This window comes from Tamandua tetradactyla, chromosome 25, assembly GCF_023851605.1.
Source record: "Tamandua tetradactyla isolate mTamTet1 chromosome 25, mTamTet1.pri, whole genome shotgun sequence".
NCBI classification, from domain to species: domain Eukaryota; kingdom Metazoa; phylum Chordata; class Mammalia; order Pilosa; family Myrmecophagidae; genus Tamandua; species Tamandua tetradactyla.
In genome coordinates, this window is record NC_135351.1 from 36,828,819 (window position 1) to 36,856,705 (window position 27,887).

The following is a 27,887-nucleotide window of genomic DNA, read 5'->3' on the forward strand; positions in this document are numbered from 1 at the left end:
AGCCTCAAAATCATAAGCAAATAAATTCCCATTGTTTAACCTGACCCACTTCACGGTCTTTGCTTGAGCAGCGCAGGAAACTAAAACACTCCTGTTGGGGCACACAGGGTGGGTTAAAGCAGGGCTAGGACCCCCATGGGGGAGTGGCCTCCCTGCCGCTCTCTTGTCACTCTTCCCCAAACTGGACAGACTTCCACCGACAGTGTGACCACCTGTGCATGAAACCAAAAGCCCGCCTCGGTGTGGTCATGTCTTCCTGCCCTTCAATGTACTTGGCAGGACATTTTCAAGGCCTTTAGAATGTGTCCTGGCTGTATATTTTGTGTTGGTGAATGAGGTAAGGTTTGTGAAAGTTTTAATAATACATAAAAGTGAAAAAAAATGCACAGAATACTTCTAAGCTGTTGAAATTATTTCAAATATAATCCCCCTCTCCTTTCCTTGTTTAGAAGCCTTAATTTCAGTCATTCTCATGTTTAATCACAGCCCCCATCTATCCTTTTCATGGATTCCCACCCATTCCCTTTCAGCCTTGTGTATCTGCTGGTCCTCATTCTCGGTTTCATTGCTTCCAGCTTCTGATGCCAGTGGTTTCCTCTCTAAGCATCTGTGGGCCTTCACTTAACTCGTCCAGGACACAACTCTAGGTTCTGGCTTGCTTAGCAGCTCATGGGAAGGCACACGGCGGTGTCTGCTGGGCTATGCATCTCCAAATGTCCATGTCTAGGCATCTGCTCTATCTGTCAACATTCCAAGAATGTCCAAATGTCTGTGTCTCTGCTGGCTCTGAAGCAACTGCATTTTCTCCAAAATGTCTTCCCTTTTAAAGGACTCTGGTAAACTAATCAAGACCCACCTTGAATGGGCAGAGTCACATCTTCATCTAATCAAAAGGACACACCCACAATCGGGTGTGTCACATCTTCATGGAAGCCTTCTGATCAAAAGGTCACATCCACCATTGAGTGGGTTGATCTCCATGGAAACAATCTAATCAAAGGTTTCCACCCTACAATAGTGACTCAGGATTAAAGGACATGGCTTTTCTGGGGTACACAACACTTTCAAACCAGCATGGGCATATTCCCCATATGCAGCCTCACTCCAGTGATATGTCATCTAAATATAAGTACTGTTGACTTCTTTACAGTGACAATTTCTTAGGTTCATATCTAACTGCTAAACATGTGTTTCAAGGTCTCTCTGGATTTGCTTTCTTCCCCCTAAATCATGCAAAGTTTCACACCAATTTGTTATACTCAGGTGAAATTCATCTACTTATTATTCTAACCAGTATTTCTTGTGGGTCTACTGTATGCCAGGCATGGTGTTTGGCCATGCGTCAGGCACATAATAAAACCAAATGCCCCCTGGTGTTACCCTCTGGGGTGGGAGATGCCCACCGAACAAGAAAACCAAAGTAGCTGCAGATTGTAATGTGTGATGAGTGAGGAAAATCACTGCCACTGAGACAGAATGGGAGGGAAGGGCTATTTTCAATGAGGTGGCAGGCCAGGGCTCTCTAACGAAGTAACTTTTAAACCAAGACCTGAAGAATGCAAAGGTGCAGCCTCGTGAAAGGGGGTGCAAGGGGTGGTGTGTTTAAGGATATTAGAACTTCTATTTGTATTTCTCTTTTACAGAAGAAAGGAATCAACTAAAGTTTGTTCATGTTTATTTTATGGATTGACACTTCACTTTCTAATCAAGCAAGGTATTTTTAGAGAAGAGAGGGAACTCCATGGCTTCAACTGATTATTGACATAAAAGTTTGTGGTACCATTTATAAATAACTTAAATTTTAAAGTATTTCAAAACAGTCTTATCCCTCTACATGTCTGGTTTTTTTTTTAACTTTGCAAATACTTTTTTATTATCTGTCCAACATACTCTGGAATATATCAGGGTAGTACATTGGCTATACAGAATTATAAGATCTCATTCCCTGTTCTAGTCTCCAGCAGACTGGCCAGACAGGTTAAGTTAGATTGTGTGCTACAGAAAATTTAAATTTTGGACAAAATAAACATCTCTTCCTTTGGTCTCACACAGAAAGTTTTAGAATACAGACACTATCATCCTCTACTTTGTATTCTGATTTACCTTAGTCCCAACCAGATCAGCTTTGTTCATATCTCAAATTGAAGTCTGATCTCTTTTTCAGCATCTTTAACAGTTGTTGTATGGAGCAATTCTGACTTACAGAGCTACAGAATTCCAACTCTGAGTCTTAGTTGTCACACAGATACCCAAAGTTCCAGGGAAATACCATGTTATACTCACTGAGCACAGCATCTCAGAATTTAGAAATAGCACTTAAATCTCAGGAATAAATGTGACTGCTGTAAGAGCTTACAATGTAGCTCCTAATTTTCTTATCAGTATTTTCTAAATCAGATCATGCAATATTTGTCTTTTTGTTTCTGGCTTATTTTGCTCAACGTAATGTTCTCAGAGTTCATTCATCTCACTGCATGCTGCACAACATTCCATAATATTCCATCACAGTTATATCGTGTATACATACAATGGGCGAAGGTACACAGAACAGTTCACCCTTCTGCTCCTCACTCAATGTACGCTTCGGTCACCTCCATCCATTGGCTATCATGAATAATGCCTCCGTAGACAGTATGCAAATGTCTATTCAAGTCCCTGCTTTCAGTTCTTCTAAGTACCTTCCTAGTTGGATTGCCTAATCATATGGTGACCCCATATCTAGCCTCCTGTGCATCTGCTACACTACTCTCCAGAGAGGCTGCCCCGTTCTGCTACTCTACCAACGCTGAATAGGTACACCTCTCTCTCCACATTATCTCTAGCACTTGAATCTTTCTGTTTATTTATCTGTTTATTTAGAATCTGCAGATTCTGTTGAGATATATTCACAAGCATATATTCTATCTGAAATATAAAATCAGTGTCTCACAGTATTCTCACTTTAGTTGTACAATCATCATTACTATCAATTTTAGACAACTTTCATTGTACCAAAAGAGAAAAATAACAGTAGACACACCCACAGCAAAGAGAAAACCCAAAACTCCCCTTTATACTTATCCCCTCCCAATTATTTACTCCTAGTATTACGGATTACGGTGGTACTAGTGAGGTATTGGTGTTATATCCCATAGCATGCAATAGGTAAGTTTTTCCCATATACTCCTCTATTATTAAGTCTTTGTACCAGTGTCATACATTTGAAGTAGCTCATATGGGAATTTATTTATATTTATAGTGCTAATTGATGAGATACATGGCTTTAAAGAACCCCTTTCAATTCCATTCACCTTAAATATGGCAATAATGCCTATAATTTCACTAACAAAACTACCATCTCTTCTGTCCATTCCCATACACTTAAGTTCAACCACATTAACAAGTCTGTACATATTAGGTAACTGCTCCCCCTTCTCTAACTTCTGTCTACCTCTATGTCCCTTATATTCTACATTTTAAGACTCTGAGTTTACGTTTTCTAGGAGGTTCATATTAGTAAAATCATACTGTGTCTGTCCTTTTGTAGGCTTATTTCACTCAGCATTATGCCTTCAAAGTTCATTCACGTTGTCATATGCTTCAGGACCTCATTTCTTCTTACTGTTGCATAACATTCCATCATATGTACACACCACATTTTGTTCATCCACTAGCCTGATGATGGACATTTGGACTCTTTCCATCTTTTTGCAATTGTAAATAATGCTGTTATGAACACGGGTGTGCAAATGGCTGTTCGTGTCATTGCTTTCAGCTCTTCAGAGTATATACCAAGTAGTGGTATGCCAGGTCATAGGGCAATTAGATATTTAGTTTTTGAGGAACCACCAAACTGTCTCTCATAGTGGCTGTACCGTTATACATCCCCACCAGCAATAAATAATTGCTCCAATTTCTCCACATCCTCTCTAACATTTGTAGTTTCTTGTTTAATGACAGACATTCTTACAGGTATGAGGTGATATCTCATTGTGGTTTTGATTTGCATTTCCCTTATAGCTAATGAAGATGAACATCTTTTCATGTGATTTTTAGCCATTATTTGTATTTTTCTTTGGAGAAATGTCTGTTCATATCTTTTCCCCATTTTATAACTGGGTTGTTAGTTCTTTTGTTGTTGAGTTGTATGATTTCTTCATATATACTGGATATCAAACCTTTATCAGATAAATAGTTTCCAAATATTTTCTCCCATTGTGTTGGCTGCCTCTTCATCTTTTTGACAAAGTCCTTTGAGGCAACAAAGCTTTTGATTTTGAGGAGTTCCTCTTTATATATTATTCTTTCATTGCCTGTGCTTTGGGTGTAAAGTCTAAAAAGCTACCTCCTATTACTAGGTCTTGAAGATGTTTCTCTGTATTTTCTTCTAGGAATTTTATGCTACTGGCTCTTATATGTAAGTCTTTGATCTGTTTTTTCTTTCTTTTTTGGCATGGGCAGGCACCAGGAATCAAAATTTGATCATTTTTGAGTTAATTTTTGTATCTGGTTTGAGGTAGGGGTCCTCTTTCATTACTTTGGCTATTGTTATCCAGTTCTCCAGCCTCATTTATCGAAAAGACTATTCCGTCCCAATTCAGTGGATTTGGGGCCTTGTCAAATATGAATTGGCCACAGATCTGGGGGTCTATTACTGAACTCTCAATTCAATTCCATTTATCAATATGTCTATCGTTGTGCCTATTTCATGCTGTTTTGACCACTGTGGCTTTTTAATAAGCTTTAAAGTCAGGAAGTGTAAATCTTCCCACTTGTTTTTCCCTTTTAGGATGTTTTTGGCTATTCAAGGGCCCTTTCCCTTCCTAATATGTTTATTCACTAGCTTTTCCAAGTCTTCAAAGTAGGTTGTTGGAATTTTGATTGGTACTGCATTGAAGCTGTAGATCAATTTGGGTAAAATTGACATCTTAATGACATTGAACTTTCCTATCCATGAACATGGGATGTCCTTACATCTATTTAGACCTTTTTTGATTTCTTTTAGCAATGTTTTGTAATTTTCTGTGTACGGGTCCTTTTACATCACTGGTTAAATTTATTCACATGTATTTGATATTTTAGTTGCTTTTGTGAATGGAATTTTTCTTTTAGTAGCCTCCTCAGGGCATTACTTGTATATAGAAACATTACTGATTTTTGCACATTAATCTTGTATTCTATTCTACCACTTCGTTGAATTTATTAGCTGGAGTTGCTTTGTCATAGATTTCTCAGGATTTTCCAATTATAGGACCATATCACCTGAAAATGGTGAAAGTTTTACTACTTCCTTTCCAATATGGATGTCTTTTATTTCTTTTTCTGGTCTAAACACTCTATCTAGAACTTCTAGCCCAATGTGGAAAACAGCAGTGACATTGGGCATTCTTGTCTCATTCCTAATCCTAAAAGGAAGGCTTGCAGTCCTCACCATTAAGTATGATGCTGGCTGTGAGTTTCTTATATATGCTCTTTACCATATTGAGAAGTTTCCTTTGATTCCTACCTTTTGAAGTGTTTTTATCAGAAAAGGACGCTAAATTTTGTCAAATGCTTTTTCAGCATCAATCAAGATGATCATGTGATTTCTCCCTTTTGATTTGTTCATGTGTTGTATTACACTGATTGATTTTCTTGTGTTGAACAATTTTTGCATGCTTGGAATAAATCCCACTTGGTCATTATGTATAATTTTTAAAATGTGCCATTGGATTCTATTTGCAAGTATTTTGTTGAGAATTTTTGCATCTATATTCATTAGGGAGATTGGTCTGTAGTTTTCCTTTCTTGTAGTATCTTCATCCAATTTCGGTATTAGAGAGGTGTGCTGGTTTGAAAGGATGCATGTCCCCTAGAAAAGCCATGTTTTAATCAAGATCCTATGTCGTAAAGGCAGAATAATCCCTATTCAATACTATATGTAATTAGATCATCTCACTGGAGACGTACCCCAATCAAGCGTGGTTGTTAAACTGGATTAGGCAGAGGTATGTCTCCACCCATTTGGGTGGGTCTTGGTTAGTTTCTGAAGTCCTATGAAAGAGGAAACATTTTGGAGAATGAGAGATTTAGAGAGAGCAGAGAAGAACAACATAGCCACGAGAAACAGGGAGCCCACAAGCCAGTGACCTGATGAAAAAGGAAAACATCTCCCAGGTAGCTTCATGAAACAGGAAGCCAGGAGAGAAAGCTAGCAGATGACACTGTGTTCACCACGTGCCTTTCCAGATGAGAGAGAAACCCTGATTGCATTCTCTCTCACTTGAGAGAGAGACCCGGAACTTCATCAGCCTTCTTGAACCATGGTATCTTTCCCTGGATGCCTCAGATTGGACATTTCTATAGATTTGTTTTAACTTGGACATTTTCTTGGCCTTAGAATTGTAAACTAGACTTCTTTCTCCTGTCTTTTTTTTTCAGTGACAGAACTCCCTTTAGTATGTCTCATAGGGCAGGTCTCTTGTTAAAAAATTCTTTCAGCATTTGTCTGAAAATTTTAATCTCTCCCTCATTTTTGAAGAACAACTTGGCTGGATAAAGAGTTCTTGGTTGGCAGTTTTTCTCTTTCAGAATCTTAAAATACATCCTACTACTGCCTTCTTGCCTCCATGGTACCCACTGAGTAGTCCAAACTTAATCTTATGTGGCTTCCCTTGCATGTAGAATCGTTTTTCTCTTGCTTTCAGGACTTTCTTTTCTCTTCAGCATTTGACAGTCTGATTAGTCTGTGTCTTGGAGTGTGTCTATTTGGATTTTTTCTATTTGCTTTTTTGGGAGGGGATTCTCTGATTTGCATATTTATATCTCTTATAAGGTTTAGAAAAATTTCCCCAATAATCTCTTCGAATAATCTTCCTAACCCTTTATTCTTCTCTTCTCCTTCTGACATGATTCTTATATTTGTGTGTTTCACATTGTCCATCATTTCCCTGAGATCCAATTCAAAGTTTTCCATCTTTTTCTCCATTTGTTCTTTTGTGCATTCAAATCCAGTTGCCCTGTCCTGTAGTTAACTTATTTTTTTCTTCTCCATCTTCAAATCTCCTGTTGTGTGTCTAGTATATTTCTAGTATATTTTTAATTTGACCCACAGTATCTTTCACTTGCATAAGATCTACTATTGGTCTACTTACGCTTTCAAATTTTCCTTTATGTTCTTCTAGTGTTTTCTTGACATCCTTTATGTCTTTAGCCAATCCATGAAAGTCATCCGGGAGATTTTTATGAGCATCTTTGATTAGTTGTTCCAACTTCTGTGTCTCCTCCAGCATTTTAATTTGGTCATTTGGCTGGGGCAAATGCACCTTTACGTGCCTTATGATTTTCTGCTGATATCATGGCACTTGATAAGGTTTCTTTTAAAAGCTGATTTCCCTCACTTGTCTATGATCTTGTAGTGCTTGGAGTTGCTTTGAAGGTCTCCCTTTGCACTTGGTTTTCCAGTAATTCCGCACCAAACCAAGTCCGGGACCTCATCAGGAGGGGCAACTCGAGTTGAGGATTTGTTAAAAGCTAGGGGGAAAAGCAGTTTGCCAGAGTGCACTTTCCCTATCTTCCCAGTAGATGGCACTCTCGGGCCACCTCTTGCCCTTGGGTCTCCTTTCCCTGACTGCATCAGCTGGCCTAGCAGGGTTCAGACCAGGTGTAAATCCAATCAAGGCTGCAGGTCTCTATGCACACTGAAAGCTGCCAACCCTGGGTTTGGGAGCTGGTCAGTGTGCACCCCCGCGGATAATCCACTTGTGTGCAAGATGGGCCTGTTGATTCCCAGGTTCCCACGTGGAATGATGTTGGGCTGTGGGACTGAATATTTCAACTACGTGTGCTCCCAGCCAGCCCGGGAGTGCCTGGTGGTGCAGAGTAGCTCACTTCCTCGGCCCCACCTCTCCTTCCATGCACTCTTTGAGTGCTCTAGGCCTCCATGGAGTAAGAATAGTGGTAGCAGGGCCCAGAGTACTTCTTTTGCTAACCAACTGTCAGGTCATGTCTGTTCTGGGTCACCCCCTCCTCCTGAGGGGAGGCCCCCCAGTCGCCACCAAATCAGGTGGCTACAGCAGCCTGCCTCAGGGGTGGGGGGAAGGCACTATGACCTGGCAGGAAGGTCTCAGTGCAAATGTAAGCCAACACTGCTGGCTTCTGGGTTTCCACAGGGCAGCTCCCAGCTGCGAAGCTGAGAAGGGGAAGATCTTTCAAGCTGGTATGGAGATGGGAGGGCAGAAGCGGGTCACTCCTTCGGCACCTGCTCCAGTCTGTACTCTGCAGCCCACCCCAGGTGTGGGTGAATTCACTCCATCCTCTCAATTGTGATTTCTCTGCTTTTTCATCCAGGTTCTCCCTATACAATACAGAAATCTCCCTCTTGTCATTCGTACCCTGGAATCACTGTCCTAGTCATTTTCTGTCACTTCTCTAATTGCTCTACAGTGTAGGGGTGAACTCAGCCTGTCCTATTCCACCATCTTTCTGGAAGCCTATATGTCTATTTTAGAATGCTTTATAATACACGTACAAGTAGCACATGGTTCTAATTTACATATTAACATATCTAAATTGAAATCTATCTATGCTATGGTGGCTTGGAGAAAAACATGTTCTTAAACCCCAGAAACACATGTTCTCAAATTAATCCAATCTTGTAGGAATAGACCCATTGTGAAGAAGAGCCCTTCAAGATGTCACTTCAGTTAAAGTGCCGTCCTAATGAATTAGGTTGGGTTTTAATCTGGATGACTGGAATGCTTTATAAAAGTGAAAAGTCAGAGAGAGAAGCCACCAGGAGCAGCCAGAAGCTGAACGTCAAAGGGACTGAGAAACCAGGAGAGGCCACCATGGTACTGCCACATGAAAGAAAAGCCAAGGTCCAAGGACCTCCAGCAGCCAGCCCCAGACTATACAGTCTTCTGGCAGAAAGCTTTGTTTTGACAACATCTTTATTTTGGATTTCCCCCTAGCCTCAAAATTGTAAGCCAGTGAATTCCCATTGCTAAAGTCAACCCACTGCGTGGTATCTGCTTCAGCAGCCAGGGGAACTGGCTTTTTCATTAATTCCCATTAATAAAAAATCTTTTTTATTAAAATAATGGGTAGACTATTAAATCACTTTGGAGGCCTTGCCTTCAAGTATGAATATAGTCCTCACTCTGTAAGGTCTTGTTTAATCACCACTACTCCTTTATATCTCGCGGCCAGCATCACTGGGGATATGTCTAGACCTGTAATTTCTATACGTGGCTGTACATCAGAATGACCTGGAAGCCGAATTCAAATCAGACCCCTGGACTTTATTCACAGCAGATTCTTATTCATAGGGCTGGCCTGTGGCTCAGAAAGATGCAATTCTAAAGAGCTCTTTCCATGTCTCAATGCACTGGCTGCTTTGGGCACCACTGACAAGGATGACCAGGAATGCTCTGTGAGCTCCGATATGTCTATTGAAACACATGTTTACTTGGGTCACTCTGTAAAGACCAGGAATCGAATCTTCTTCATTAATTGTCCTATTTTCCTAGGTTCCTAGAGCAAAGTCCACAAACTGGGTGGCTTAAAAAAATAGACATTCATTCCCTCAGTTCAGAAGGACAGAAGTCTGAAATCAAGGCGACAGCAGGGCTGTGCATCCTCTTGAGTCTGTAGGGTTCAGGGAGTGGCTTGCTGGCAACCCATGGCATAGCTCAATATGTGCCTCTGACATGTGGCTGTCTTCACTGTCTGTCTGTCTCTCCTTCTCTTCTTATAAGGTCACCAGTCACATTGGGTGACTCTCTTTATTCCAGCCTGGCCTCATCTTAACCAATCACATCTTCAAAACTCCAATCCAAATCGGGTCCCGTTCCCAGGACCAGGGGTTAGGGTTTGAACATGTGTTTTGGGGACATGATTCAATTTGTGACTGTTATGGCTGATATCTTGCTTGGAGGACCATTATTTGGACTGTATGCCCTCAAGCATGTTTATTTGGTAGCCTTAAGAAGATTAAAAAAGACGGGGCTAAGATGGTCTTAGCAGCATTAAGGAGACATCAAGAATGACGGTAATCTCAAATGTGAGCTGCTGAGCATTTGCAGAGCAATTCAGTGTTTCTGACCTGGAACCAGAATGGTGATGGCCGTCTGCACCGCCTTGCGGATGATACTGTCCAGGGCAAACATCCAGTGGGGCTTGATGTTGTGGTTGCGAAGAACTTTATTGACCTGGAGAGAGAGAGCAGTGTTTGGTCGGCCTTAATTTTTTTTTTAACATTTTTCTTATTGTGAAATCTAAACACAGATGCACAAAAGTGATAAATTTCAAAGTAACAGTTTACAAGCAGTTAGCAAATTTCAAAGTATGGTACTGGTTCGAGTTTCATAACTTCAGGTGTTCCCTTGGAGTGGTTCTAATACACAAGAGACTAACAAGAAACATCACTATAAGGATTCAGTCATCACAATCATTCGATAATTCCTATCTTCTCTGCTAGAAGTCTTCCCTCTCATCTGACCTGCTCCCAATCTTCAGGGATATTTGGGCAATGACCACTCTAACTTCTTCATGTTGAAAAGGGGTGTTGACATTACAGGGTACGGGGACGGAACTAGTGGATGCTCTTGGGAAGACAAAGGGCTTAAATGGCATAGGAACAATTTGGAGGTTTTAAAAGTTTCTGAAAAATAAACTTAGTAAGTGAAACTTTGACAGAGCCCTGGGTATTCTTTAGGATGTTCAGGAACACAGTTGGTTGGGGCATGGCATGCCACGGCAATCAGCGAGATCTAGCTGAAGCTCACATAAGAGTAACTTCCAGAATAGCCTCTTGACTCTATGTGGACTCTCTTAGCTACTAATGCCTTATTTTGCAACATTTCTTTTCCACTTTTTGGTCAGGAAGGCATTGTCGATCCCATGATGTCAGGGCAAGGTTCATCCCTGGGAGTCATGTTGCCTTAATTTCTAATTGCAAACAAACCAGAATTCTGTTAAATTTAATATCCTTAAATCTGAGCATCTGGATGAAGTTCTGGCCACAAAAAGAGCTAGATGGAATCTTCCCATCGAATTGTAAATAACGTCTTTATGTCCCTGGCAAACAAACGGAAACTTCCCACTTCAAACTGAAGTTCGGTGAGGCCCACCGAACAAAACAAAGAAGGTACGATACTTAAATGCAAGCTGGCCTGGCTCTAGGGGAACGGTGCTTCCAGAGTTTGCAGCAACCAGCTTCCATGATGTTTAAAACATGGATGGTGGAGCCAGTATAGGAGGAAGGAAGAGTCCAAGGGGCTTTATTTAAAAACAGACGCTCTTCTCAAACGTTATGACTCTGCTGTTGACATAACCAAGTGCGTCCATCAAGATTGGCGACCTGGAAAAGCAGCACAGGGGGCAAAGAGCAGTTATGTGCCCTCGCAGACCCCACTGAGCGCTGTCTTCCTTTGGCTTGTTCACAACCTCGTAGCAGGCATGTTATATTCCAGAAAGGCTGGTCACCTCAAAAACCTCTGTGCAAAGATTTTCTTAAGTACTTAATACAGGTGTGATTGCCGGTCCATGCACTTCCCCCAAAACAAACAAGAAAAATAAACAATAAAAAAAAACAAGCAATACAAACATTCAACAAATGGTGCTGCAATAACGGGATACTCACATGGAAAAATAATGAAATGTGACTCTGCCATACAGCATACAAAAAAAAAAAAAGCAATCTTTTGTCAGAATGCTGAGACAGGCTTATTTAGAGGCTTATTTAAAATTCAAATGAACTACACTCATCGCTGGTAGGCATCTACCTTTAAGAAAAGAGGCCCTGATTAGAGACTGTGGAGGGAGCTGGGAAATAGATGTGCTTGCTCCAGCAGGCCAGGAGTTGCAGCCTGCTGGAGGTGAGCTCCTTGCAACCCCACTCCAGAAGGTGCAACCTGCTGGAGGTGAGCTCCTTGCAACCCCACTCCAGAAGGTACAACCTGCTGGAGGTGAGTTCCTTGCAACCCCATTCCAGAAGGTGTAGCCTGCTGGAGGTGAGCTCACTGCACCAGGCCAGGAGCTTCAGTCTGCTGGAGGTGAGCTTGCTGCAACCCCACTCCGGGAGCTACTGTTTGCTGGCTCAGTTCCTGGTCTGGATTCATTTTTGTCAGAATCCTCCAGTTTGGGAGGGAGTCACTGTGGGAGGAGTAGGGGGTTAATTCCTCACAGGAATTGCTCCCAAAGGAAGGAACCACTGCTAGCCTTCCTCTTTTTCTAGGAAATCCTTTCAAATTAGGTCTGCTTTGCAATCTGTTTCTTTGGAGGCTCTGCCTGCTTATTTGAGTACAGTGGGGTAGAACATTTTTCAAACTGGAAAATTTCAAAAGCCAGGCACGTAAGGTGAAAGAGGGGTCCTCTTCCCACCCCTCACAGCTCTCCATTAAATAGTATGTTACATGGAACCCCTTCTTTGGGTTCATTTTTATCCTGGACCATTAGTGATCAAGAGCTGGTGTATGTGCATGTGTTCAAAAATTCCATTTAAATTCTACTGGTCCATTTACTTTCCAACTTCTAGGCTGGAAGCCAAATGCATGGGAAAGGACAGATTAGTGAAACCATTTCCTTCTGTTTGCAGATGGCTGGGTTTCCCCAGCTGCCATGTAAATGCCTACAGCTTCCAGCATTCACTGAGCATCTGATCTCGTTTCCTATGACTCTAATCAAGCCAGGAGCCTGCTCCCCTCCACCACAAAGCACAGAGGCCAAGTGCTTCCACCAAGTCTCAGCAGAAGGATCATAATGTGGTTTCGAAATCAGGGATCAAATGATGCTGCAAACATGACGGTCAAGACCTCTTCTTCACAGGAGCAGAACACATCAAGGTTGAATTGACTCTCGTCGTTTAAACACAGTTATGCAAAGTGCTTCTGTGCTCATCGCTCAGGCATCTTTACGGCGTTCTTATTTTAGTCTCCCCACCTTGGAAGGGCCTGTGCGTAGCTTAGGCTTTTTTGGGTACAAAGTTCCACAGTTAAGTTTTATCCAAGAACAACACAGATGGGTTTTCATCAGGCTTTAGGAAAACTAGCTTTTAGTTGATGTTGCTTAGCAACTCCATTTTAGAGAGAAGAATTCTCCGCAGTCTCTCATTGGTTCGCGCGGATTAGTTTTCATTCAGTGATGTTCAGTACTCTGATGTCTATTGTCTATTGTTGTAGGGCATGGTGAATATTTATAAAGCAAACATGTTTTTAAAAACTGGTCTGGCCGGGCATCAAAGAAAAACTGAAGGAAAAAAAGATGTGTTTTTAGCAGTGACCTATTCAATCTGTTACTACATTTTCCCAATGGCCACTAGCTGGCGCTTCTCACATGGAAGTAGAAAGTGTGTGCACATGCGTGGGTTGTGTGTGCAGGTGTGTCATGTTGCTAAAGCGATGATAATGAATAGTGGCTCACGCATGATTTCATAAAAACAAAGTTCAGCCATGGGAGATGTCTGCAAGTTTTGCTATTTTCCAGGACGACTCCGTTTTATGTGCGTCTGACGCTGGAGAATGTAAACACACGACATAACAAGTGCAATTCTCAGAAGTGCATAGATGGGGAAATACCCTGCATTTATCATGATAGATGACAGAGTTCATTGAAATGGTTGAACAAAGAAAAGATGACAGAGCTTAAATTCTATTCCATTTTTTTTTCTGGTTAGCTATAGCTTGGGTTGGTGGCAGAAAGTAATACTCACAGCGTCCTGGAAGCCAAAGAGGACCACCTGGACTTGATTTATACCGTGGCTGTCGAAGTCCAGCTCCAGCTTCAGCTTGGACAGCGTGGTGGCTATGATCTTCCGGTCTGTGGATCTGACAAATTCGCGGAGACTGGCGATGAGGGTTGTGATGTGTTCCCACTTGAGTTTAGGTTCCTCAGCCCCCTGTGGAAAAAACCCCACAAGACCTTAGTCAATCTGTGCCATGCCCACAGCCATTGCTGAGAAGAACCAGGCTTTGGAGTGCTGCTGCTAAAGAAAAATACCATATTTTGAGCAATATGGTTCTTCCTGATCAACAGACATGAGGCTTTGGGATTGAGGGCAGCTACCTTGCCCAGCAGCCAACACCTCAGCAGACAGGCAAATCTCTGAGCCTATACGTGGGCTGGAGCAAAGATTCTTGCCCTTGGAAATTTTCATTGGGAACAAAACAGAATCAGGCAAGAAACCAAAAAATCTTGAGCTCAAAGTCTACCCAAAGAGACAGAAATCCTAAGATGAGGGCATGAGGATGTTCAACAAAAGGAAGGAAGAAGAAGAAATAGAGTTGAAGACAACAACCGGATGGGAGAAGGAAGTGGACAGAAGGAGCCAGCAGCCCACCAAGAGGGTGGACGGTGCCCCTGGCAGAGGAAAGACAGGCAAATGCCTGAGCTCACTTGGGTCCCTGTGGAGTTTCAGACTGTGAGGCCATTCTAGGCACCAGGGTAGGAATTCCTTGGGAGTCCACTGCCCTCACTGCCGTGTGTCCACTTACTCCATGCTGCCAGTACTTCAACTACGCTTAGAGTCTGTCAATTCCTTGCATCCCAAAGGGCCCCACTCCAGCTCCATCCTCGAAACTCTCCTTTACCCATTAAGGACACAAACAGTTATAAGAATGAGCCAGTGGACTATTTTTTACATATTAAACATATAATACAATGTTTAGACAAATTCTCTCTCAGAATTTGAATTTTTTACTTTGGGTATGAGACGACTTCCTATAAAGCAACTTAGTAGGGTGCTATTTATCCTCACTGAACTTTAGGAAAGAAAAGGGATTTTTATTATACTCATTTCTATCTCCTATTGCACATTAAAATCAAATTCCTCAGTTGGGCTTTGAAAATGACAGTTTCCAGGATTCTCTTAAAATAAAAGAGAAATGCATCATTGAATTCTTTTTTACAACATGCATTCATGCAGAGGGCTTCCTATCATGCATGTATTTCCATGAGACAATTAAAAGTTTAAAAGCCGTCCGTAAGGAAATATTTTAAATTCAGACTAGAGATAATTATAAACTGTTTTTCCTTACCCAAATCTAAATTACACCAAAAGTCACGTATCACAGGCAAAATCAAAACAACATAAAAATATGTTCAAGAAGGAAAAACATGTGAGTTATTCAGAAATTGGAAGCTTATCTTAGTGAAAAAAATCAGTTACTAGTCTGCCAACAGTTTAAATAGCAAACTTTTTTTTTTGTCATTAACATTGTTTTCACAACAGAAAAACCTGTCGCTTCTGGTTTCTGATGTATGTACCACTGTCCTACAAAAGCATGATAAACGTGTGCTGGGGAATTTTTCTATCCAGGCTATCCCATCCACTTACGTGATTGCTATTTCCGTTCTAACTCCTGTCCCTGTGTTAACTCGCTCATGTGCCTTTGCCAACCAGATCTGTGGCTTCGGGTGTGCCTGACTGAGATTCAGAAAGCAGCAATGGCAGAGCGCCTTCCCGCAGTCCTCACCGTACAAGCCGGAGGTCCTTCTGCAAACGAGCTCTCTATCCTTTCCCCTTTAAACCTCCTCAACAGGATGGGTGATTTCAGAATGACACTGGAGGTCTAAAAGCTTTTGCAGGTTGCTTGGAGCACCTGACAGCCCTCTGGTTTTGATTTTGTTATACGGGGACTGCTTGAATGTAAAGATGCATCTTGAAACACTTAATAAAATGAAAAGCACTATTTCTACCTGGTTGTAGAGAAAAAAAGAAATACCAGATGCCATGATTAGCTTGTTCGATAATAACAATACAGCAACAATAAAAAGAGTTAATATTGGCAGAATACGTTCTATTATGACTTCAGTAACTCCTTACCAGAACCCCACATGGCAGAGGCTATCATTTCCCATTTTATAGGAAACTTGGGCTGGGAGAAGTTAAATAACTTGCCCAAATCACATGGCCTCTGAGGTGCAGCCTGAGCTCCTGACCCTTTACTCTACTGGCCAGTAGCTAGGGAGAGCCCGCCGGCAGCCTGGGCCCTGTCCCCACGCCTCCACGATTTCACTGTTTGGCAGCACTGGAGAAGCTTCACCTCCTCCTTGGCAGGGCAGTCGGAGGGACATGGGTCATGACTGGGGATCCTGGATCTCACCTGGAGTGTGTGACCAGTAGCTTCGTGCCTGGCTCCACAGCCTGCCCACCAGCAGCTGCTTTTAAGGTTTTATTCTATTTTTCCTTTTATGGGAAACACTCCACTATGCTCATAGAACCACCATTTAAGAACCTCAGCTTAGCCATGGACGCTGCACTGACCAGCAGTCCTGGCCCTAATGGAGCTGACCGTCCGGCAGGGAGAGAAGCCCCGGGCAGGCGCGCATTTTCTGTTTTGGAAAAGCATTGCCTTTGGGACAACCGAGAGATTTTTGGCCATGGGAGCATCCCAGAAAACAGAGGGCTGCATGATCCTGGCAAGGTGCTCCCCTCCCCTGTGCCTCAGTTTCCTCATGTGCAAAACAAGGGTATTCACAGTATCAGTATCATCATATTGCCATGAGGATTAAATGAGTAAGCATACACGAAATCCTGAGACTAGTGCTGGCCCAGGGAAAGCATTTTGTTTAACTCCCATGTTTTTTGTTTGTTCGTCTTTCTCCATTAGAATGCCAGCATCAGCAGGATGCAGTTTTCTGTTGTGATCACTGCAGTATGCAGATCAGTAACCGGTACTCAGTAAGCGCTCAGCAAGTGTTTGCTGAATGAATGAATGAACTCTGGCTGCTGCCCGAGGCTCATCATCAACACCAGATCCTCTCCTTGCCTCGTCCCCCCCATCTCAGCCCCCAGCGACCACAGCGAGAGGAAGGAAAGGCAGGAGCGAAAAGAAGGATCCCAGCTGGCCACTGGGCCCACCACAGCCTGGCAGCATCCCCGGCTCTCCTGCGCCCCAGGGCACCTCCTTCACTTGGTATTGGAGTAACTGGCCGAGACAGCTGACCTCTAGGGCTGGGGTCAGGGGGTTTCTGGGGGGTGGTGGTGGAACTGATGTCAGTGCTCCCTGTGCCTGCAGACCCTCGTGGCCCTATGGTGGCACGGCACCCGTGTGATCCACACAGGGGGCAGTGGGAATCCAGTGAGACAATCCAACCTCAGGCTCAGCAAAGCACAGTGAAGCTCAAGGGAGCTCTAAGTGCAAAGGCCAGCTGGGCTGATCAGTAAAAGCTGAGAGAGAGAGAAAGCCTTGGTCCCCTGTCCTCTCAGGAATGGAGAAGAGGCCATTGGCCAGACCAAGAGCTTTTTGGCCCATGGACAGAGCCTCACTGCTGTCCCCCAGCCCATGACAGCTCTTTTTCCAGGACAGAAGCCATATTCATGCCTAGCGATCCCAAAGGACAGGAGGTAACCATAGGTGGGTGGGGACGCAGCCAGCCCGGTCCTCACCACCCGAAGAACTAAAGGAAGAGGATACAGGCCATCACGGCCGGCCGAAAGTGTCCGCGGGAAGGGACATAGGCTGGACATCAACCCTGAGCTGGGGGAAGGGGCCACTGTTTCCACCCGGCAGGGCTGGGGTAGGGATGAGCCCTCCTGGTATGGGTCACCGGAATCCTTCGCATACTTCCCCAGGGGGCCAGTGTTTTCCCTGACAGGTCTGTGATTTTCCCCCAGCACCGTGGCCTTCTGACACACCACGAGGCTCGCTTGTAGGCTCACCCTTTATGGCCCGTCGTCGCCCTCCACCGGAACCCGCTCCCCCACGCGCAGAGGCCTCGATTATATTTGCTCAGGTTTCCAGAATGCTGGGAGGGGCGAGCAGCGGGATTCAGGGCCCAACGTGCGCACCGGGCGAGGCGCGAACAGCAAAGGAGGGGCGAGGCGGCCTGGAGGGACCAGCGGAGCTTCCCCAACCTGAACAATGTTTCTGACCTAAACACGGCTTACGTTCAAAAAACACGGTTTCTAGGTTCGGGACTGGCCTCGCCCTTCCCGGGCGGGCTCGCTTCCTGCTCCTGAGCTTCGCAGCCTCCTCCCGCCTCCGCCCGCGGTGGTCGCAGCGTGCCCAGCCCGCCGAGCGCGGGGCCCCGGGGAGCCGCACCTGAGCCAAGGATTCCATCAGGTTCCTCACGACCTTGTCCTGGTCCTCCGTCAGGATCCTGTGCAGGGTGGCCCTCCGCTCGCTGTCCTTCCGCAGCAGGAAGAAGCCGGAATCCTTTTCTTCGGGGGACGGCGGGGCGCTGTGGTCCTCGAAGTTGTCGTCGGGGATGCTGCGGGGCGGGCGCGTCAGTGCCGACCCGGCCCCCACCGGCCCCCGCCCCCTCCCCCGTCCCCGCCAGCGTCCCCGCCCCCGCCAGCCCCCGCCCCCCTCCCCCGCCCGAGCGCGCCAGGCTTTACCCCAGGAAGAGCGAGCGCATTCCTCTCACGTCCCTCTCCCCGCAGGACTTGGGTCTGGTCTTGAAGGAGAACGGGTCCACCTTGAGCTCCGTGTCGGGGGAGACCGACCCGTACTCGCTGCTGCTGCTCGTGTCCTCCACCAGCACCGGCACCGGCAGCGAGACGCTCCTGAGGTATTCTGCGGGCGAGCCGGGGGCGACAAAACCGCGTCCACACCGGGCGGGGGCACCCCACTCCCCCCGGGGGCCCGGGCATTCAAACGATGCCAAATTGCGAGGGTGGGCAGGGAGGCGAAGCTGGGAGCCTCGGGCATTGCTGGTGGGAGGGTAAGGTGGGCGGCCACTGTGGGAAAGAGTCGGGCAGGTCCCCAGAAAGACGGACACAGAATCACCCCATGACCTGGCAATCCCCACCATCACCACCACCAAGTTATGCACCCCAAAAAACCGAGGGCCTCAAACAGTGATCTGTGCACCCAAGTGCATGGCAGCATTATCCACAACTGCCCGTCGGGCGAACTGTGGCCCCCACACACGCAGGAGTACGGAGCCATGAAAGGGAAGGAAGTTCTGACAATGCAAAAACATGGGTGAATCTTGAAAACCTTATCCTGAGTGAAATCAGTGAGACACAAAAGGCCAGGTATCAAATGGGTTCACTTAGGTAAAATACGGAGAGTATGCAAATTCATAGAGACCAAAAACAGATGAGAGGTTATAGGGCCCTAGGGCCCGGCGAAGGGCAAAGGGGAGTTTATATGCAAAGGGTGCAATGCAGGGGTCTGTTGGGAGTGATGCAAAAGTCCTGGAAATGGGGGGCAGCGATGGGGCCACGCATTGTGGATGTGCTCAACGCAGCTGAACTGTATGCTTAAGATGGTTCACCAGGCAGATTTTGTGTTATTTATGTCACCACGATAACAAAAAGATCAGGAAAATACGCCGATTGCAAGAGAGGGATAATTCCTATCACAGATGTCACTGCAGTATGTGGCATGATTGTGGCTCGCAAGAGGCGGGGCCCCTGAGTCCAGCCTGCCTGCAGGGGTGGGGAGGAAAGGCCAGCCCGGCCGGGGACACGCCAGGGGTGCGACACCAGGCTCAGCAGGTCCTGGGCTCCGACCCTCATTTTTGACCTGGGGGAGCTGAGGAAGGTCATTTCCCTCCTTAGGACCTGGGTTTTCTCCTCTGCAGAGTGAAGGACCAGATTTTGTGGTTTCAGACCCCCTTCCTTGGCCACCCCCCCCCCCCCCCCCCCCCGCCAAGCATCTCAGGGCTGCCGTGGAGGTGGTGAGGAGGGAGGGTGCTGTGAGTCCAGGTCACAGGCTCCAACTCGATTTTAAGTCATTTTTGCCAGAAACATCTTTGTCCAACAGAGGTCCCCAAACGACACAATTTCTTTACTAGAGAAGGCAGACGTAAAATTACTAAAAGGGAAATCGGTTCCCTGTCATCCCCTTTTTTCACCTAACTCCTCTTGAGCTGGTCTGAATCGGCAGTTGCCCCCGGCTCAAAGGCAGGAAAGCCAGTGGGCTCCCAGCCCTGCTCCCTGGGACTGCAACTCCCACCCCCAGACCACCAAGGGTATCCTTGGGAGCCCGGAGCCAGGAACACCCATGGGGGGTGGGTGGGGTCGAGATGTTCCCCTCGCAATGTGGGTTTGTATCTGAACGCTCTTTCCTCTCTTCCCTCTCTTCCTTCCCTCCCTCTGACTACTGTTAGACTCTATGCCTTAAAACTCCAAGTGATATGCATATATATTTAAATATATAGTTAAAAACTATATGTACATATATTAAATACATTGTTTGAAGTGAGAAGAAAATATACCAAAATATAACATAATATTAATATTAGGCAGTTATTTCTGGAAGATGTCATCTGGGCTAATAGTGATTTTCTTCTCTTTTTCCCAAAATTTCCAAACTTTCTAAAATAACCAAGTGTTATTTTTAAAAACAGAAATGATCGGTTATAAAAAATATTTTTCACAAGCAAATATTTAACAGCTAGAAACACCATATAGCCAAGAAAATGAATTATCTAATAACACGCTGAGGGATAATCCAGAAGATGAAAAAACTAACCCGAACCTACAGGGGTGGGGTGAGGGTGGGGAGGGACACGTCTCTGGAAACACAGTCCCTGGGCAGCTGTGGCCACTGGGAAGCGCTCGCAGGCTGCGGGGTCTGGAAGGATTTTCTACCCACGTGCAGGAGCAGCCTTCACCATGTGGCCTCAGGGAGGACTTAACCCACCCGCTGGTCATATCAAAGACACCCCGCAGGAACCCTCTATTTTTCTATCCAACCTGGAGGCCTGGGGTGAAGAGCAGGTATTCAAGGGATCGAGCCTCTGTCTGCCCTGCAAGGAGGAAGAGGGAAACATGCCCAGTGACCAGGGACAGTGGATATCTGGGGAAATGTCTTCACTGATCAGCATCGGGAAAGATGTCCCAGGATGGTCTGATGGGCCCACCTGCTGTCATTTAAGTTGTCACATGGCAGACTCGCTAGGAAGTGGAAAAAGAAGAGGTGCTCTGAGGCTATCAATTTAGTACACAATGTCCTATTTAAGTACAGAAAGACCAAATGTTCATCCTGAAGATATGAGGCAGGGGAGGGTACCTGGGATGCAGTATTCACTGAGCTCTTATGACTGTGGAATCTTTTTCTGGAGCAGCTTGTGGACCTAGTGCTTCCTGGACCTCATTTTAAGAAACGCTGCTATGTCGCAGTGAGTGGCTTCTTTATTGCTGTTAACAGTAAAATTGTTGAAAGGAGAAAGGTTTACCAGGGATTGCAAACAAGGAGCTGCTTTGAGAGGACATTTCTGGGGGTGGGTTAGGGTCTATGGTGGGTTCTGTTTGGCTTTAGAGACAACACAAGTTGTGCTAAGGGTGAGTAGACTTGAAACTGGACAAAGCACCTGCTAAGCCTGGCCAGGTAAGGGCACCAAGGCTTGGGTGCAAGATTTCACTGTCAGTGACAGGTCAAACCCCTAAAGTTCAAATAATGCTGGGTGGAAAAGAGAGCTGAGGAGGAAGAGTACGTTCTCTTGGTCTGGTGGAATAGCCACTCACCTTTGTTAGGAAGGGAAAAAGCCCTGCCCGCCAGGGCTGCTCACTGCTGATTCCTGAGCCTTGCAGTTTACAGATTGGTGATGCCCTTAAAATGCAAGTCACATTCAGAAGTGGAAGCAGGCATCATCCTTTCAGACAGGACGGATGGTTCTTGGGAATACACAGGTTAAGTTTTACCTGGATGCTACCAGATGTGAGGCTCCCACCAGGTCTGTGTGTGCACGTTATGCCCATATGTGCGTGTGCATGCACACACGTGTGTGTGCATTTAAGTAGAGGGAGCAAGGCCTTGAATTATCCTGCTCTTTGTTTTTTTTTTTTAAGTTGTATTGCCCAGTAATGAGAAGGCCTGTGTCACAGTGACCGGTAGATTTTAGGGTTGCCATGCATACCAGCAGCCTAAAAGGAGGTCTAATGAGGTAAAACAGTCTATTTTTCAGGATGGAACCAGCCCCTCCCATCATGGCTTGCCCAGGAAATGCAGGGACTTACAGGTGTTGGGAAAGCCCTGTGTGGGCGGTAGTGAATCCCATCACCACTACCTGATTCTAAGTCAGCAAACCTGGTCCTAGATAGAGGCCCCCTTCTCCGTTAGGCCAACCCATGCATTCATTCGTTCCACATGTATTTTATGAGCATTTAGTATTTGCTGGGTGGCTAATAGTGCTTGCTGACAGACTGGAGTGTAGGGCACGAAAGGAAAGAACCAAAAATGAATCTGAGATTTCCAGCTTAAGAAAATGGATGGATGAATGTACTCTCTCTCTCCTAAGATGGGGAAGAATATGAGCTGAAGGGAACGTTTTCCTTAGTGGGTAAGAGAATTATTTCACAGTTCAGTTTGGGAACAGAAGATGACTGGATGTGAGTCTGGAGACCAGAGGAGGAGGGCTGGAGATGTAGACTTGGTAGCCTTCCACCTAGAGATGACATTTAAAGAGAAGGATGACACAAGTCGGGGAAATAAAAGGGAGGGCACAGGACCCAGGCATAAGTCCACACTGTTTAGAAAAAAAGAGCAGGAAGAGGAAACAGCAAGGTAGCACAAGGAGAACACAGGTGTCATGGAATTCCACAACAGAGACATGACACAATGGATGGCCATCTGGACTCAAAGCCACTGAGAAGTGGAGCAGATTGAGAAGAGTATTTGTTGGGTTTGGCTAAATGTGTCTCATTAGTGACCTTGACCAGAGCAGGTTCAGTGAGTTAAGAGGTAGGGTGGACGCTAGGTGGCAGGGAATGAAGAGGAGAAGACTGGAGGATGCTGCCTGTCAGGTCATGAAACCATGATGGGGAGCAGAAAATGGGGTGCTAGCCCATGAGTGTCAGGGAAAGATGTGTTCATGATGGAAGATGTTGGAGCCTATGCACGTGGGAGGGCCTGGAGAGGCAGAGGATGGAGAGGCCACAGAGGGTGGCAGGGATGTGGGTGCAGGGCCCCAAGTGGAGCTGCCCCTTGCTAGGACATGGATACTTTCTCCATCAGAAGGGGTGAAAGAAGGCATGAAGGTTCATACATTTGTAGTGGAAATAGCATCAAAGCTGCTCCTGATTTATGTTATGAGAGATTTCCAGGCAAATTAGAAAGCTTACAGGCTTTCTATGGTGGTTCTAACAGGAAACGGGGAAAAGCTCAAGTAGAATTATTTCCAGAATAGCACACCAACCATTCCTGGATAGCACGAGGCCACAGGTCCCTGGGCTATTGGTTCACACAAACGCATGCTTGTGGTCTCAGGGTCCCAGAGACCGTGTGCCAGGACTTTGGTCACTGGCCGCCTGAATGCTAAAGTCCTGCCAACTATTTATGAAGCCCCCTGCCCTAGGGCTGGCCATGAAAAGCCCAAGAGGCTGGATGAACATCTTACTTTGACCTCTGTGACACCAGGACACGGCAAAGGAGGGTCTCTAGAGATGTTACTCCCATCGCTGCATTTTAGGGATTGATGGGAAGAGGCATGAGTCTAGAGCACCCCAAGAGATGGCTTTACCAAGGGGCCATGGAGAGGTTGGGGTGGGAAGGGGGTAGGGGAGAGCCCAGGGGTTCCAGGTTGCTGGGCACTCCTGTCTGTGTAAGGAGATGGCACTAAGTGCAAGGAATTGAATGTATTCCTGCTTTAGAGACATGGGGATTCCTAGATTCCTTCAGTTCCTGTGAGGGTGGTCTCAGGTCCTAAAAGCTATTCCTGAGCCCCAGGGACGCTTGAGGTCTCCTTCTCCAGGGCAGTCTGCGGCCAAAGCCCAGCCCCAGCACCATGTCCCCCCATGGATCCTCTCGTCTCCCATTGTCCCAGGCCTCAGACAATGGCACTGTATGTCCTTAGTGAGTCTAAGAGTCATCTGGATGTTGACTAAAAAGTACATACTCCCAGGTCTCATCCCCAGATGATGGGGCTTTTTACAAGCATCCTGGGAACCCACATAGGCAGATCATGGGCCTGGGTTAGCCACTGGGCACCCCTGGTACAGTCTGGGAAATGTGTTGCATAAACCATCCTTCATGCAGCTCTTAGAAGCATCTGCCGATAGCCAAGCTGTCCAGTATGGTAGCCACGTGAAGCTATTTAAATTTAAGTTTAAATAAAATTAAAATCCATGTCTTCGATCCTGAGAGCCATGTTCTGAGCGATGAATAGCCCCCGTGGCTACCGCACTGGCCAATGCAGACACAGGACATTTCCATGAAGGCAGGAAGTTCTGCTGGGCAGTGCTGGTCTAGAAAACCTCTGCAGATGGAACTCTTTCCCTGGCTCCCTGGCCCTTTTCCCTCATTCCTCAGGACAGCCCAGGAGGGACTGTTTGGACTCTGCCTCCCATTCTCTCCCGCTGCACCTTAAGCACCAAGGGTGCTGGGCACCACAGGCCCCTGAACACACCGCAGGGTTTCCCATGCTGACGTGAACATGTGCCAGGAGTGGCCGCGCCTAGCTCCCCATTTCCCAACCCCCCAACACCCCCGGAAACCCGCACTCAGCCTAAGTGGCCAGATGCCACCCCATGGCAAAGACTTCCTTGTCCGATTTCTCAGACTGACTGCAGTCACTCTCTGCCCCTTTGCCACTCCTTCTGGACAGACTAAATTATACTACAGTATAGTTGATTTTTTTTTTTTTTTTTTAACCCATGTGTCTCCCCTACAAGCAGACTGCTCCTTAAAGTCAGGAGCTGTGCTTTTATCATCCTTCTACATTCAGGGTCCGGCGCACAATAAATGGTGACTGAATGAATGAATTCATTAATCCTCTAGGCCTGTTCATGGGATCAGGAGGGGAGCCCAGAACCAGAAGCCACTTCTCTCTGCAGGGCTGGGGTCTCCTCGGCACCCTGCTGAGTGCAGGCCTGGGAGGGAGAGGCCCACAGAGGTCGGGCCAGTGGCCTGGTCATCACCAGCCACGTCCCTGGGTCACGACATCCCTTCAGCTGAGGATCTGGACAGTCTAATTGTGCAGGGAGCTGGGGCTATGCACTCCCTCTGGGCCCAAGCCAGCGTCTCCGGCTCAGGGCAGAGCAGGCAGCAGCGGGTCATGCGGAGCCCCAGGGTGTCCAGGAGGCCTGGGTGGGGTTCTGAGGGAGGAGCAGCAGCCGGGACCCTTCGGGAAAGGAGAAGGGACCTTTGGGCTGCGGTCAGCAATTCTGAAGCAGCCACAGGGCGGCGGCAGGAAGCTGAGGGGGCCAGAAGTAATAGTCACAATCACCCCGTAGGAAGTGTGCTGGGCGGAGCCTGTGGCCCACGTGACCTCAGTGACCCTCACAGGGAGCCTCCGAGCAGGTGGTCACACTGCACCTGTAGGGCAGGTGAAGGGACCAGGTGACCCCAGCTCTGACCCCAACGCCAGCCTCTCTGCTCTACTCTGTCCAACCAAGTCACAGCTTAACTGGGGCTGGATTCTCAAGTCAGGGCAGAGTCCACCTTACTCTGGAGGTGCCCGGAGTGCGGAAGATGACAGGGCGGGCAGGGGCCTGGATGGCCCCGAGCTCGGCGGGTTTCCTGAACCCCCTCATACCCCCTGAGGCCCAGGCTTGCTGAGCAGGAGTGGGGACCCCACTTCCTGCTCACAGGACCACCCCCTCTGGCCCTCTCTCTGGCTCTCTCTCCCCAGGTGTGAACAGCTGAGTTTACCTAAGTTCAGTGCAGGCATGATGGGAATCTTTTTTCTGCAAATAAAATACAGCCTCCAGGAAGGGATCAAGCTGCGGTGGCTCGAGCTTCTGGGCAAGGCTGTGGCCTCTTTTAGGTTATTATTTTATGTGGTTCTTAGAACCGAATCTGTGAAGTGTTACACAGGCCAGAATGCCAGATGGTACAAGGCACTTGCTGCCTATCACACATCTACAAAGTGGCTCGGTTGGGATCGGAACTGACTTCTATGTAATCAGGGCCCATTTTCGGACACCAAAGCAGGCCGATCGGGAGTGGAGCAGTGCCGCAGGGCCCACCTGGGAAAGCCAAGATGCCCATGGAGAAAGGAGGAAGGGGCCTCTCCTCTGCTCTCAGAAGGGAGGAGACAGTAGGGCCCTGCAGTGTTTGATCCACAACTCACCCAACTCAGGAGAGCTCCAAACCGTGTTCCTCTTTTCACTATCCCTTGAAATGCATTAGCTAATCAAATTGACCTTCCTAGTTACCATCTGCAAAGACCCATGTTAAAAAGCAAAGCGGCAACTATACCTGGTCAACTGAAAATGGATATGCAATTCCACAGAGGACAGGGGAAGCTTTGTGGCATTGACATTTTTCACAAGAAATCCAGGAAGTGACCAACCGGTTCCCAGATCACAAAAGTATGAACTCCACTCAAGTTGAAGTTTTGAAAATTAACAGGTGTCACCATCTCGAAATTTGGGGAGGAAGAGTTGAAGCCTCTTTTTTTTTTTAACACGGGCAGGCACCGGGAATCAAACCCTCTGGCATCGCAGGCAAGCATTCCTGCCTGCTGAGCCACCATGGCCCACCCTGAAGCCTCTTTCTTGAGACAGTAAGCAGAGTGGTTTCTGGAGGACTGAGCCCAGCCAGGCCTTGGTTCCCCAAAGCCTTACTATCTCAGAAGGGCCTGCTCCATAAGCAAGCACAGGCCGCTGCTGCTAAGGGGAAATCTTGAGCCTTTGGCTCAGGGAGCAAAGTGCAAAACAAACTCACCATTCGATCCAGCTGAGAGAGCTGTGGGGAGAAAAGCAAACGGCAGCATAAGCACACATGAGATCTGTTGTTAAGCTCAGAAGTCAACATACGGCGAGAGCTTGAAATGCCATCAGTGTCCTTTCCAAACACTCAATCTGCCCATCCTCATCCAGTGTAAACCTCAGAGGAGCCAAGAACAAGTGGATCATCTACTTTTTTCTCTTTCTGAGATGAGTTACGAAAGTTCTTGCAAAAAGATTTTTTACTTATATTTTTGCATCGCTATTTGATTCATAGCTGACCATCTTATCTTCTTTTTTGTTGTTAATTATTCAGAAAGATAGTCACTAAGGGACAGCAGGTATTTCTACTGCCTAAAATTAAAAGAGCATGCTATCTAGTTGGCTTGGAAGTTTAATTTCTCCATAAAAGCCCCCTAGCCCATCATGGTAATTTTAGGTTTCAGCTCTAAAAAAGGCTACCTTTCACCCCTTTTACACTTGAACTCTAGCATGGACAAGGCTAGGATGCTGTAGAGGCTGATATATTTAGCTACCTGCTAAACATATGTTGGAAACTGATCATTTATGGGATCCCCTCCCGACACAGCTCCCCGCTACTGGAATGGAATGCCTGAGACCACTGTGCTAATGTTTATATTGATTTCCAGTGATATCTGGAAGCAGATAAAATTAGTTCAACTTCTGGAAAAACCGTGCATCTTAAAAGCTCAGAATTTAGTGACTCCGACCCTTAGCCCCTGCAAAGCCATCACATACCTGAAAGCTTAGGCTGCGTCTTTTTCTTTTTGCTGGAAACTTTTAAGAATTCGTCAAGAAGCAGGTCGTTAGCGCAGGTTCTCTTGACAGGGTCAGGTTCAAAACATTTCAGGATGAAAGCCTTGGCTTCTGCTGACATGGACTCGGGGATCTCAGGGTGGACTTTAAACATTCCCACCTAAGATGTAAATACACAAAGAGCAACGGGGCTTTTGAGAGCAGCCCCTGCAAGCCCAGCCTCTGAGCCACGGCTCCCGGGATGTGGTCCCGTCCTGAGCACAAAACCAGATCCTGGATCAGATGCAATGGGCTGGCAGCCCTTTTCCAAGCCAGAGAGCACATGTTTCCTTAGGTGATGGAAATGTGCTTTTGTGACTTTGCCAATGAGGTAGGCAGAGTCCTTGGCTCAAGGGAGTAGCTGGCACTACGAAGGACTGGACCAGCCCTCCAAGCTTCAGAGTACATGAGCACATCAGTACTGCCACACACGAAGGAGATTTTTGATGGGGAGCATTGAGCTACTCACAACGGCTGAGTGTCAAGCTCTGTGCTAGGCTTTGTCCATTTCTGAGCCTCATCGAATCCACCCAACCACCCGGGGCATGAA

At 46.4% G+C, this 27,887-nt stretch overlaps 1 protein-coding gene across 1 annotated transcript in view; it reads right to left on the reverse strand.

The window, feature by feature from the left end:
- MAP3K5 (mitogen-activated protein kinase kinase kinase 5) overlaps positions 1-27,887 on the reverse strand; it is a 212,684-nt gene that overhangs the window by 14,309 nt on the left and 170,488 nt on the right. Inside the window, exons 20-25 of the mRNA XM_077144113.1 lie at positions 27,281-27,458; positions 26,520-26,540; positions 18,299-18,476; positions 18,003-18,171; positions 13,670-13,855; positions 10,064-10,169 (exon numbers count right to left, since the gene is read on the reverse strand). Coding sequence (XP_077000228.1) covers positions 10,064-10,169; positions 13,670-13,855; positions 18,003-18,171; positions 18,299-18,476; positions 26,520-26,540; positions 27,281-27,458 — 838 coding nt within the window. The remainder of the gene's footprint in view (positions 1-10,063; positions 10,170-13,669; positions 13,856-18,002; positions 18,172-18,298; positions 18,477-26,519; positions 26,541-27,280; positions 27,459-27,887) is intronic.